The sequence below is a fragment of the Anopheles coluzzii genome, chromosome X, assembly GCF_943734685.1.
Source record: "Anopheles coluzzii chromosome X, AcolN3, whole genome shotgun sequence".
Lineage (NCBI taxonomy): Eukaryota > Metazoa > Arthropoda > Insecta > Diptera > Culicidae > Anopheles > Anopheles coluzzii.
Window position 1 is genome coordinate 22,380,101 of NC_064669.1, and position 14,083 is coordinate 22,394,183.

At 41.0% G+C, this 14,083-nt stretch overlaps 1 protein-coding gene across 4 annotated transcripts; it reads right to left on the reverse strand.

Annotated features, from left to right (window-relative positions):
- Positions 1-28: 28 nt before the first annotated feature.
- LOC120961242 (uncharacterized) lies at positions 29-13,036 on the reverse strand. 4 transcript variants are annotated; one of them, XM_049606669.1, is made up of 4 exons: positions 10,400-13,036; positions 9,924-10,314; positions 1,594-1,901; positions 31-1,467 (listed from the first exon to the last, which is right to left on the reverse strand). In XM_049606669.1, the coding sequence occupies exons 1-4, from the start codon at positions 10,560-10,562 to the stop codon at positions 281-283; spliced, it is 2,049 nt and encodes a 682-aa protein (XP_049462626.1). In that variant the 5' UTR covers positions 10,563-13,036; the 3' UTR covers positions 31-280. The 4 variants fall into 4 exon arrangements, with proteins under 4 accessions (XP_049462632.1, XP_049462626.1, XP_049462628.1 ...); XM_049606671.1 differs by lacking the exon at positions 1,594-1,901 and adding an exon at positions 9,533-9,840 and having other exon boundaries at positions 32-1,467; XM_049606668.1 differs by lacking the exons at positions 31-1,467; positions 1,594-1,901 and adding exons at positions 8,138-9,406; positions 9,533-9,840.
- Positions 13,037-14,083: the final 1,047 nt, after the last annotated feature.

The following is a 14,083-nucleotide window of genomic DNA, read 5'->3' on the forward strand; positions in this document are numbered from 1 at the left end:
AGATCTACAAGAAGGAATATTTATGTGATAACTCAGGTTGTGATAATTATATGTAATGAAACGTTTACCAAAACCTTTTTTTCTATTTTGTTTCATGCAACATAAACATATCGATTTTCAAATATTTATGATTCTAAGACAGTGATAAAATGAACATCGTTAGTACATAGTATTAACATGTGAATAAAAAAGGCCGAAAATAAAACACGAACTTTAACTTCCAATCAAATACATATGCTCGATTTTATTTCTAAAAAATAGTTTAAATTACATTTTACCTCTAATTAGTTAATGTTCTAAGAAATGGAACAAACACTAAACTGCTATTACCTGTTTTAATAGCTACTAATTTACACTTTATATCCCTGGGTAAAAATACCATTTCATCGGTACGAAGGTTACATGAATCTTCTTCATATATATCCTTCATAAAAGGTGAAATATAGTACGAGCGGGTTTCCGTTATATAATTGAATGCTCTTCCATTAATTATTATAGTTGAATCTTTTTGTTCTGCGCTACAATATTTAACTATGTAGTTATCATGAGTCAAAAACCAATTGGACTGAAAACCAGGAGAAAGAGTTAATTGTGGATTTATGTGCAATGCTACTCCATTAGTTTTGGTTTTCAAAAATGGAAAAGAGAGATTTGTTCTATTTGATGACGCAGTACTTGGTTTTTGCTCCGATATCCTATTTGCAGCCTGCACCAAAACCTTATGACCGTTTCGAAGACAGTTCTTAACATGCTGGAGCTTACTTTCAAAGGGATAAGATGAAATGGTGTAAAGCGGGCCGAATTTGTCTACATCATCATACACATGCAACAAACTATGTATATTGCTGGTGATGCAATGTTCCCCGTAGATAACACCATAGTCTAAAACGAACTCTTTTAGCAAGCATTTCGCCTCAAGCCAATCATTCTTATACACTTCGGATGATAACAATGTTACCGCACAGTAATATTTCATAAAATGGTCATACTGTACATCTGTTAATACATCCTTCAAAACGATAAAACTCGCGTAATGTAGAAACATTTGGAACTCACTAGCTTTCCACAATCCAATGTCTTCAACAGAACGGAGTTTGCGATGAAACTCTAAAGGAAGTTCCACCTCCTTCAGCAAAGCATCAATCTTGCTTATTGTGTCTTCAGACCACTTGGCACCCCCTCCTAATTTGCCTGATTTCCATCCTTTCAGCATTGTTCTTGTTACGCCGTAGTCAAAGAGGTGCAAACGATCTGCTATAATAATCTGCTTTATGATGTCAAAGTTCTTAAGATCCATGAGAGGCGTTTTTTCCCGATGATGTGCTCCGTAATTTGATTGGACGAAATCTTCATGCGTTCTTGCTGGATGATCCATTCCCGGGAAACATGTAACTCGGTGTGCGCTGTGATATTTTCCTTGCACCGTACATTTTTGGCAACCATGTGTGTGGTTGAAGTAAACTGAACCTGTAGGAATATTTAAAAATATGTATTAATACACCTCATAAGTAAATAAGTTTCAAAAGCCTACGTTTTTTCAATAGAAGAGAAAGCAAATGTATCATTAAATTTAAGAAGATTTTTATAATTTACCTTTTATGAATGCTCGTGCTGGTGAGTCCGCGATGAAAGCTCTAACGTGTATTTCGATTGGCTTATTGGCTATTACAATGCCATTATCCATCAACCCATTTAGCTCGTCGACTAGCGGACGCAGATATTCCTCAACACTCTTTGGTTTCGATTCACCAAAAAAGTTGCCAACCATCAATACTGGAACTTCCGGCATTTCTTGAATGCTCATTAATATGGGCCAAAACTGTTTTCGAGTGCTCTTGTGCAGTGGAAGTCCATCAATCGAAAAGTTCAACGAAAATTTGCTGACTCTTGGTGGTACATCGCTGTAAAGATACAAAATACAGAAAATAAAACATATAATATTAGTAAAAATTTACCATCGTATTTAAGACTATTGCTTTCTTACCGAAAGTGATCCTTGAGAACCGATCGTACCCCAGGGAACCAAAATTCTCCCCCTGCTATAGGGTACGTTTCTTTTCCACATTGCCTTGTCTTAAGCAACGTGCGAGCATCTTTCGGCAGTTGGTAGTCCGTTTTTTTACGTAAAATTTCTAATAGTCCATTTAGCGCTTGATGTGTTTGGTATGTTTTTAATGCCCAATTTCGAATAAGCTCATCAAATGGTTCCTCTTCGTGTTGAGACTCTTGTGTACTGTGTATAGTTTCCTCAGCTTCATCGTAATCTTCGTTGACCTCTTCATATACTTCCATATCGTCGAATGCATCGATAGTAACCCAATCACTGACGTATTCTTCTTGCAAGATGTATTCATCAAATGGACAAGGATGGTTCTCTGCAATGAATAAATAAAAAAAAGTATTATAAATGTGTTTAATTTGCATTGGTCACTAATTAAAATTTTTATTTTTGCACTTACCACAATGCGGGTGTTCACTGAACTCTACATTTGACGTAGCTGTCTGAATATTACTTGGCCCAGCTTCACTACTCTCTCCAAACAATTCAGCATCAAGCTTTTTATTATTGGCTTCTATGGATCTATACGTGGATCCTGACTTGCGCTTGTCTTTGGCCGACATTGTCGTGATTGAGTGAAATTCACGGCACGTTGAATATTTAAAATATACACTTGTATTATTCTGCACTTGTATTATAACAGTATTGCACAAAATTTATAACTGTACAGAGCACGCATAACAACACCGAGTGAAACGACTGCCCGAATCGTATTGACACAAACAAAAATTGCGCGGGTTTTTATAAGACAGAAAAGAGGTAGGATTTTCTATTTTCTTATGTAACGGACTATTTAGTACCTTTATTTTAAGGTACTTATGTAACAGGATAAACACTAGCAGGTGTAATGTTTAGATATTTACCCATTGAATCCTTGTATAAACCAGGGTAATACTTTGATTTTTAGCAACACCATTATGCAGATACACAGGTAAAGAAAATTATTATTACATTTCTCTTGGGCAATGGCTATTTGATCAAAAGAACAAATTAACAGAACAATCTGAACTCATTGGTTGAACTTCGATTCCATGCCAACTATTGAGTATGTGCTTTTTAGTCGGCACGTTTTTCCATACAAAAAAATGAAATTTTTCTCGGCAGGCCATGAGATTTTTGTGAAATTAAAAAAAAACCGGTATTCTGAAACAAACTATTGAATTCTGACTGTAGTTCAACGCTTATTCGTTGGCATGCTTTTTAATTGAACACTTGATACTTGGTTGACAGTTCAATTTAAAAGCATGCGTTTGTATGGAAAACAGGGTTTGTTAAATTTCAAATTATTTATTAAAAGTTAACCATATGACTGGTCCAGATCGAACTATTTTTTTTTTCTTTTGACTCAACAACCGGTGTCGATCAAGGCCTGGCTGTACCACTTGTCGTGTTGGCTTTCAGTGACTTTTGGATAACCCCCATAGCAGGATAGTCAGTGTTACGTATGGCGGCACGGTCTATTTGGGGCTTGAACCCATGACGAGCATGTTGTTAAGTCGTACGAGTTGACTGTACCACGAGTCAGGCTTAATTAATTAATTAATTAATTAAATTATTAATTTAGATTGTAATAATCACGCTCATAATAAAATTTTATCGTTTATGTTATGTCATAATATAATTTATGCATGCATTGTATAGTGGTCTCGCTTGAATTCCTCCAGCCAGGCGGGCATTCATAACCGGGTTTCTAACAAAAGTGTTAACTGTCCTTTACTGCTCTCGTGGGTTCAGCTATACTTGACGATTAATTTTACGATACGATCCGGAGTCTCACGGAATCGATCCCGAACCATGGTTGCAGTAATCAGTAGGTACGTAAAAGTATAAGCATTTCCGACCCGGTGCTTGGGCCTACTTTACCTACTTGTACCTTTCGGGTCGACCCGAACGACTACTGGTCACTTACGGATGACTCTGACCCGGTAAGTTCGGATCGACCCGCTCATCACAAAGCCACGACGTACAAGCCAAGATGTACACGTGCGATCCCGGTTATTGCTGCATCCCGGATTTCGTTTGGCGTCCGCAACCCCATAATCTGCATGTCCGGTATGCTAACCACGGCAGCGAAATTAGCTAGCCGCATATTAAACTATATAAACATAAAACACATTATATGTACAACGATATGCCACGATTTTTATAATTTTACCGGTACACAAGTGGATAGGCGGGGGAGGGAAATGGAATAACTCGGGTAAATAATAGTAAAAACACTTTTTTCGCAAATCTAACATAATATTTGCATATGGCATAATTCTTTTACATTTGCAAAAAGAGCATATACCTCGATGCATGTTGTTGTTATTTACCTTTTTGTTGACTTTGTTAACATGATGTCTACCTCTTTGGCCGAGGTACAAACAGGCATAAATATCACTACAACACTTTGTTTTCCAACACTTTTCATATTTAAATTAACTGTGCACGTCGAAGTAACACTAAACACATTAATACACTTCACTATAACAAGTTTTTGTACACATTATCACGCAGAATCAAGGAGATTAAAAACATCAACATTCGAAACGTCAAACTTTGCCACTTTGTATGAAGTCAAATGTGGTAGTAAGAATGAGACAGACTGACCGGCAAAAATTGGGTGCAAATAAAAAACGAGTTCTCCAGCTGAAATAGCCGTCGACATACGCACACAATCAAACACGGCTTGTTCCAATACGCTGGGTTCGTTTTGTGTTAGTGACAAGCGCACTCAAAAAGCAAAGCGCGCTCTCACCGCAGCGCGTTTCTCCTTGCTTCCTCAAGCTTCCTCATACCCCTCGGCCTGAATCACTCAAAATTTGGGGTCTCATTGTTTGCGTGGTTGAGTGACGCTGTCGAAATACAGTGTCTCTTCGACCAATGAGTTACCCACTCACGCGAGCCCTCCCCCACCCCACCCGCAACGCACGGTGAGCTCTGCAGTTGTCAATGTGTTCGTGTTCTTTCGAGCCGCATGCTAAGGTAATAGTGTGCGTGTCATTTTTACACATCCATTTTTTATTAGGCTGACAGCGCATCATTCACAAAACCGGCTTCAAAACGTTTACAACAGCATTAGGACAGTGTTATAAATCGATATATGTTACAGTTTACAGGGTATTACTGAAATAAAAAGATAGAAAGTGTAAGTTATTGTGATAAAAAGTTAAACAACCATAAAATTAATACCTTTTTGTGTTTATGTGCAGCAAAAACATCATGTCTTCACCGGGGAACGAAGCGCGTCTAGTTGAAGGAGACCGGGATGAACTGTTGTTTTGTTTAGGCCGGATCCCGGCTTGTATAGATGTGCGAGCAGTTACGCGTTTTGAAGAGGGACAACTAGCCACGGCATCTGCTTCATCAACGGTGTCGGCTGCATTCGGTGGTAGTGTTGCTCTTGTGACACGGCCAACCGGAACAGAGCAACGCAACGATGGACAACAGCCGAGTACGGCTGCAAGTCCAACGGTGCAAGCGACTGCTGGTGGTTGTGATACGGTTGTGACACTGCCGTTTGAAATCGTCCGACGCCTTGGTGAGCAGCAACCGACTTCAGTAGCATATTCGCCGTTGCAAGTAGCTGCTGGTGGTGGTGTTACTGTTGTGACACTGCCGTCCGGAACTGTTCGACGCATTGGGGACCAGCAGCCGAGTTCAGTTGTCTATTCGCCGATGCAAGCGGTTTCTGGTGGTGGCGTTGCTACTGTGACACGTCCACCCGGTATCGCTCGACGCAACGACGGACTTCAGCCGAGTTCAGCTGCACGTTCAACGGTGCAAGCGGCTGCTGGTGGTCGTGTTGCTACTGTGATGCGGCCGCCCGGTACCGTTCGACGCATCGACGGACAACAGCCGAGTTCAGCTGCACGTTCAACGGTGCAAGCGGCTTCTGGTGGTGGCGTTGCTGTTGGGGCACGGCCGCCCGGAATCGCTCGACACATCGGTGATCTGCAGCCGAGTTCAGCTGCCTATTCGTCGTTGCAAGCGGCTGCCGGTGGAAGTGTTGTTGTTGGTGCACGGCCGCCCGGTACCGTTCGACGCATCGACGGACAACAGCCGAGTTCAGCTGCATGTTCAACGGTGCAAGCGGCTTCTGGTGGTGGCGTTGCTGTTGGGGCACGGCCGCCCGGAATCGCTCGACACATCGGTGATCTGCAGCCGAGTTCAGCTGCCTATTCGTCGTTGCAAGCGGCTGCCGGTGGAAGTGTTGTTGTTGGTGCACGGCCGCCCGGTACCGTTCGACGCATCGACGGACAACAGCCGAGTTCAGCTGCATGTTCAACGGTGCAAGCGGCTTCTGGTGGTGGCGTTGCTGTTGGGGCACGGCCGCCCGGAATCGCTCGGCGCAACGACGGACTACAGCCGAACTCAGCTGCACGTTCAACGGTGCAAGCGGCTTCTGGTGGTGGCGTTGCTGTTGGGGCACGGCCGCCCGGAATCGCTCGGCGCAACGACGGACTACAGCCGAACTCAGCTAGATGTTCAACGGTGCAAGCGGCTTCCGGTGGTGGTGTTGCTGTTGTGACACGGCCACACGGTACCGTTCGACTCATCGAAGGACAACAGCCGAGTTCAGCTGTCCATTCGTCGTTGCAAGCGGCTTCCGGTGGTGGAGTTGCTAGTGTGACACGGCCACCCGGTATCGCTCGACGCAACGACGGACAACAGCCGAGTTCGGCTGCACGTTCAACGGTACAAGCGGCTTCTGGTGGTGGTGTTGCTGTTGGGGCACGGCCGCCCGGAATCGCTCGGCGCAACGATGGACAACAGCCGAGTTCGGCTGCACGTTCAACGGTGCAAGCGGCTGCTGGTGGTCGTGTTGCTGTTGCGGCTCGATCGCCCGGAATCGCTCGGCGCATCGGGGAGCTGCAGCCGAGCTCAACTGCCCATTCGTCGTTGCAAGCGGCGGCTTCCGGTGGTGATGATGCAGTTGTGGCACAGCTGCTCGACTCACTCGTGTCAGATGATATGAGTGTTGATGCGGCTGATTCACAATTGCAAAACACATCGGCTTGTTTTAACGAGAACGAGCCGACGGTGTCTGCTGCACAACCAGAACCGACTGGTATTGTCGGGCGACAGCAACCGTTGGCTTCAGCTGTGCTTTTGCGTGACACAGTTGCAGGGAGTTTGGATTCCCCAAGTATGCCATTGCCCTCCGAGTGCCATGGACATAATTGTTGCGTGCGCTGCCGGAATACGCTCATTAGGTTGGATGCTCGTAACGCACAAATTTTGGTTTATACGATGGACATACTTTCCATCGTACAACCAATGCAAGGAACGCGCAGAAATAATCAGGCCTTTCAACTCACTGTTGTATCGAGCCTTCAAGAGTTCGATGACGTTGAACAAAGATTAGGAGCTGATGAATTTTTTTTCTATTCTTATTTACACAAAATTGATTCTGAGATCGACCGTCAAGATGCTAACAATAGGCTACACCAGGCTATAAATATTTTATTTGAAAAAAAATTCTTTGCTACGTGCAGCTGGGACGGTTCGGCTGGAACAAAAATTCCTTTCGAACGATACATTAATGTATTGCGGCTTATGAAAGCTGTCGCCACTAACCATTTGGGAATCGAAGTGGACATGAATTATGTACATGATTTTTTTAAGCGTAAACTTAAGCATGCACATGAACGCATTAATATGAAAGACGAGCGAAAGAGTGTATGTCATACTAGGCGATGAGAGATGTATTGCTTTTTTTTTAAACACGTGTATATACTTTATTATTACCAAATGAGATCAAATTGGAATAGAATAACGAAAAATGTTAATATGCTATGATATTTATTTAATGTTTTTCTGTTTAGTTATGTTTTATCGAACGTGAAAATTAAAAAAAAATACTGTGATCGGGAAATATAAGGGTAAACGTATTTTAGAACTACAAGAAGGAATATTTATGTGATAACTCAGGTTGTGATAATTATATGTAATGAAACGTTTACCAAAACCTTTTTTTCTATTTTGTGACATGCAACATAAACATATCGATTTTCAAATATTTATGATTCTAAGACAGTGATAAAATGAACATCGTTAGTACATAGTATTAACATGTGAATAAAAAAGGCCGAAAATAAAACACGAACTTTAACTTCCAATCAAATACATATGCTCGATTTTATTTCTAAAAAATAGTTTAAATTACATTTTACCTCTAATTAGTTAATGTTCTAAGAAATGGAACAAACACTAAACTGCTATTACCTGTTTTAATAGCTACTAATTTACACTTTATATCCCTGGGTAAAAATACCATTTCATCGGTACGAAGGTTACATGAATCTTCTTCATATATATCCTTCATAAAAGGTGAAATATAGTACGAGCGGGTTTCCGTTATATAATTGAATGCTCTTCCATTAATTATTATAGTTGAATCTTTTTGTTCTGCGCTACAATATTTAACTATGTAGTTATCATGAGTCAAAAACCAATTGGACTGAAAACCAGGAGAAAGAGTTAATTGTGGATTTATGTGCAATGCTACTCCATTAGTTTTGGTTTTCAAAAATGGAAAAGAGAGATTTGTTCTATTTGATGACGCAGTACTTGGTTTTTGCTCCGATATCCTATTTGCAGCCTGCACCAAAACCTTATGACCGTTTCGAAGACAGTTCTTAACATGCTGGAGCTTACTTTCAAAGGGATAAGATGAAATGGTGTAAAGCGGGCCGAATTTGTCTACATCATCATACACATGCAACAAACTATGTATATTGCTGGTGATGCAATGTTCCCCGTAGATAACACCATAGTCTAAAACGAACTCTTTTAGCAAGCATTTCGCCTCAAGCCAATCATTCTTATACACTTCGGATGATAACAATGTTACCGCACAGTAATATTTCATAAAATGGTCATACTGTACATCTGTTAATACATCCTTCAAAACGATAAAACTCGCGTAATGTAGAAACATTTGGAACTCACTAGCTTTCCACAATCCAATGTCTTCAACAGAACGGAGTTTGCGATGAAACTCTAAAGGAAGTTCCACCTCCTTCAGCAAAGCATCAATCTTGCTTATTGTGTCTTCAGACCACTTGGCACCCCCTCCTAATTTGCCTGATTTCCATCCTTTCAGCATTGTTCTTGTTACGCCGTAGTCAAAGAGGTGCAAACGATCTGCTATAATAATCTGCTTTATGATGTCAAAGTTCTTAAGATCCATGAGAGGCGTTTTTTCCCGATGATGTGCTCCGTAATTTGATTGGACGAAATCTTCATGCGTTCTTGCTGGATGATCCATTCCCGGGAAACATGTAACTCGGTGTGCGCTGTGATATTTTCCTTGCACCGTACATTTTTGGCAACCATGTGTGTGGTTGAAGTAAACTGAACCTGTAGGAATATTTAAAAATATGTATTAATACACCTCATAAGTAAATAAGTTTCAAAAGCCTACGTTTTTTCAATAGAAGAGAAATCAAATGTATCATTAAATTTAAGAAGATTTTTATAATTTACCTTTTATGAATGCTCGTGCTGGTGAGTCCGCGATGAAAGCTCTAACGTGTATTTCGATTGGCTTATTGGCTATTACAATGCCATTATCCATCAACCCATTTAGCTCGTCGACTAGCGGACGCAGATATTCCTCAACACTCTTTGGTTTCGATTCACCAAAAAAGTTGCCAACCATCAATACTGGAACTTCCGGCATTTCTTGAATGCTCATTAATATGGGCCAAAACTGTTTTCGAGTGCTCTTGTGCAGTGGAAGTCCATCAATCGAAAAGTTCAACGAAAATTTGCTGACTCTTGGTGGTACATCGCTGTAAAGATACAAAATACAGAAAATAAAACATATAATATTAGTAAAAATTTACCATCGTATTTAAGACTATTGCTTTCTTACCGAAAGTGATCCTTGAGAACCGATCGTACCCCAGGGAACCAAAATTCTCCCCCTGCTATAGGGTACGTTTCTTTTCCACATTGCCTTGTCTTAAGCAACGTGCGAGCATCTTTCGGCAGTTGGTAGTCCGTTTTTTTACGTAAAATTTCTAATAGTCCATTTAGCGCTTGATGTGTTTGGTATGTTTTTAATGCCCAATTTCGAATAAGCTCATCAAATGGTTCCTCCTCGTGTTGAGACTCTTGTGTACTGTGTATAGTTTCCTCTGCTTCATCGTAATCTTCGTTGACCTCTTCATATACTTCCATATCGTCGAATGCATCGATAGTAACCCAATCACTGACGTATTCTTCTTGCAAGATGTATTCATCAAATGGACAAGGATGGTTCTCTGCAATGAATAAATAAAAAAAAAGTATTATAAATGTGTTTAATTTGCATTGGTCACTAATTAAAATTTTTATTTTTGCACTTACCACAATGCGGGTGTTCACTGAACTCTACATTTGACGTAGCTGTCTGAATATTACTTGGCCCAGCTTCACTACTCTCTCCAAACAATTCAGCATCAAGCTTTTTATTATTGGCTTCTATGGATCTATACGTGGATCCTGACTTGCGCTTGTCTTTGGCCGACATTGTCGTGATTGAGTGAAATTCACGGCACGTTGAATATTTAAAATATACACTTGTATTATTCTGCACTTGTATTATAACAGTATTGCACAAAATTTATAACTGTACAGAGCACGCATAACAACACCGAGTGAAACGACTGCCCGAATCGTATTGACACAAACAAAAATTGCGCGGGTTTTTATAAGACAGAAAAGAGGTAGGATTTTCTATTTTCTTATGTAACGGACTATTTAGTACCTTTATTTTAAGGTACTTATGTAACAGGATAAACACTAGCAGGTGTAATGTTTAGATATTTACCCATTGAATCCTTGTATAAACCAGGGTAATACTTTGATTTTTAGCAACACCATTATGCAGATACACAGGTAAAGAAAATTATTATTACATTTCTCTTGGGCAATGGCTATTTGATCAAAAGAACAAATTAACAGAACAATCTGAACTCATTGGTTGAACTTCGATTCCATGCCAACTATTGAGTATGTGCTTTTTAGTCGGCACGTTTTTCCATACAAAAAAATGAAATTTTTCTCGGCAGGCCATGAGATTTTTGTGAAATAAAAAAAAAAAAACCGGTATTCTGATACAAACTATTGAATTCTGACTGTAGTTCAACGCTTATTCGTTGGCATGCTTTTTAATTGAACACTTGATACTTGGTTGACAGTTCAATTTAAAAGCATGCGTTTGTATGGAAAACAGGGTTTGTTAAATTTCAAATTATTTATTACAAGTTAACCATATGACTGGTCCAGATCGAACTATTTTTTTTTTCTTTTGACTCAACAACCGGTGTCGATCAAGGCCTGGCTGTACCACTTGTCGTGTTGGCTTTCAGTGACTTTTGGATAACCCCCCATAGCAGGATAGTCAGTGTTACGTATGGCGGCACGGTCTATTTGGGGCTTGAACCCATGACGAGCATGTTGTTAAGTCGTACGAGTTGACTGTACCACGAGACAGGCTTAATTAATTAATTAATTAATTAAATTATTAATTTAGATTGTAATAATCACGCTCATAATAAAATTTTATCGTTTATGTTATGTCATAATATAATTTATGCATGCATTGTATGGTGGTCTCGCTTGAATTCCTCCAGCCAGGCGGGCATTCATAACCGGGTTTCTAACAAAAGTGTTAACTGTCCTTTACTGCTCTCGTGGGTTCAGCTATACTTGACGATTAATTTTACGATACGATCCGGAGTCTCACGGAATCGATCCCGAACCATGGTTGCAGTAATCAGTAGGTACGTAAAAGTATAAGCATTTCCGACCCGGTGCTTGGGCCTACTTTACCTACTTGTACCTTTCGGGTCGACCCGAACGACTACTGGTCACTTACGGATGACTCTGACCCGGTAAGTTCGGATCGACCCGCTCATCACAAAGCCACGACGTACAAGCCAAGATGTACACGTGCGATCCCGGTTATTGCTGCATCCCGGATTTCGTTTGGCGTCCGCAACCCCATAATCTGCATGTCCGGTATGCTAACCACGGCAGCGAAATTAGCTAGCCGCATATTAAACTATATAAACATAAAACACATTATATGTACAACGATATGCCACGATTTTTATTATTTTACCGGTACACAAGTGGATAGGCGGGGGAGGGAAATGGAATAACTCGGGTAAATAATAGTAAAAACACTTTTTTCACAAATGTAACATAATATTTGCATATGGCATAATTCTTTTACATTTGCAAAAAGAGCATATACCTCGATGCATGTTGTTGTTATTTACCTTTTTGTTGCCTTTGTTAACATGATGTTTACCTCTTTGGCCGAGGTACAAACAGGCATAAATATCACTACAACACTTTGTTTTCCAACACTTTTCATATTTAAATTAACTGTGCACGTCGAAGTAACACTAAACACATTAATACACTTCACTATAACAAGTTTTTGTACACTTTATCACGCAGAATCAAGGAGATTAAAAACATCAACATTCGAAACGTCAAACTTTGCCACTTTGTATGAAGTCAAATGTGGTAGTAAGAATGAGACAGACTGACCGGCAAAAATTGGGTGCAAATAAAAAACGAGTTCTCCAGCTGAAATAGCCGTCGACGCACGCACACAATCACACACGGCTTGTTCCAATACGCTGGGTTCGTTTTGTGTTAGTGACAAGCGCACTCAAAAAGCAAAGCGCGCTCTCACCGCAGCGCGTTTCTCCTTGCTTCCTCAAGCTTCCTCATACCCCTCGGCCTGAATCACTCAAAATTTGGGGTCTCATTGTTTGCGTGGCAGTGCCTGGTAACTCACAGAACTGGTAACTCACAGAACTGGTAACTAAGGCCGAGGGGCCATGGGGATTCTCAACGCTCATTTTCTCAAGCACTCATGAGTGCTTTTGAGAAATCCTCGTTCTCAGCGTTTGTCGAATCGGAACAAAATCGGTTTTGAGAATCTTTGAGAATCTTTGAGAAAGTTGAAGATGCAGCGATTAGCTAACTGAAATATGAGCAATTGTGCTATTTTGTTTTCGGTAATCACTTTGGAAAATGTATTCAATGTTTATAATTGAAAAAAAAAGTGATCAAAAACATATTTTCTATTTAAAGATCCAAATAAAGCTTGAGTGACAATATCCGTTTCTCAGAGTGAGAACAATTGACGACGGCCACGAGCTCGCGTCTGAGAACAAGTTTTGAGTGCTTGAGAAACTTAAATGAGTGCTTGAGAACGTTTTCTCAGCTTGAGAAAGCCCCGTGGCCCCGCGGCCTAACAGTATTAGTAACTCACAGTATGATAGGCACAAACACACACGTTGCGTTGCTCGATAAAGTGTGCGTAGTAGCAACCACTAGAGAATCGCACATTTAACACACACTATGGAAACAAGTACGTTTGCTGCACTCAAGAAAACGGCGTCACTGTCAGCCTAATAACACCCGTAGGAACAGCAAAGTAGTGCGCAAATAAACAAAGCGCACAAAACGCACTCCTATGTCCAAAGCATCAGAACTGCCGAAATCGAGCCGCCAATAACACTCCCCGCCCTAGGATCGGGCAAGACCCTCGCGACAGGGCCCACCGGGCAAGGCGAGCCGCTTAAGCGGCACCGCCGGCACCACACCGCAGAGCGAGGACGTGAAAATCGCTTCGCCGTTCACACCAATCCAAAAACTGTCCTCCACCAAAAAAACCGCACTTCACAGGGCACCACAATGTAACAAAGAAAATGGTAATGGCAAAGTCACTGGCGCACAGAACCAAAAACACTTTGAAAATACACTTTCGCAGCGGAGCTGGAAACAACACGTCCTTCATGACTCGAGACTCAACTCAACTCCTCACACACATGGGAGCTGTGTGTGTGTATGTGTGTGTGTGTATGTGTGTGTGTGTGTGTGTGTGTGTGTGTGTGTGTGTGTGTGTGTGTGTGTGTGTGTGTGTGTGTGTGTGTGTGTGTGTGTGTGTGTGTGTGTGTGTGTGTGTGTGTGTGTGTGTGTGTTTGTGTGTGTGTGTGTGTGTGTATTTTCATTTCATTTCATTTA

Bases quoted from the DNA above. Each gene is read 5' to 3' on its own strand.
- LOC120961242 (XM_049606669.1), bottom strand. From the start codon at position 10,562: ATGTCGGCCAAAGACAAGCGCAAGTCAGGATCCACGTATAGATCCATA. The intron at 10,315-10,399 runs GTAAGTGCAAAA...TATTCATTGCAG, and splicing joins CAGTGAACACCCGCATTGTG to AGAACCATCCTTGTCCATTT. The intron at 1,468-1,593 runs GTAAATTATAAA...ATATTCCTACAG, and splicing joins AGCACGAGCATTCATAAAAG to GTTCAGTTTACTTCAACCAC.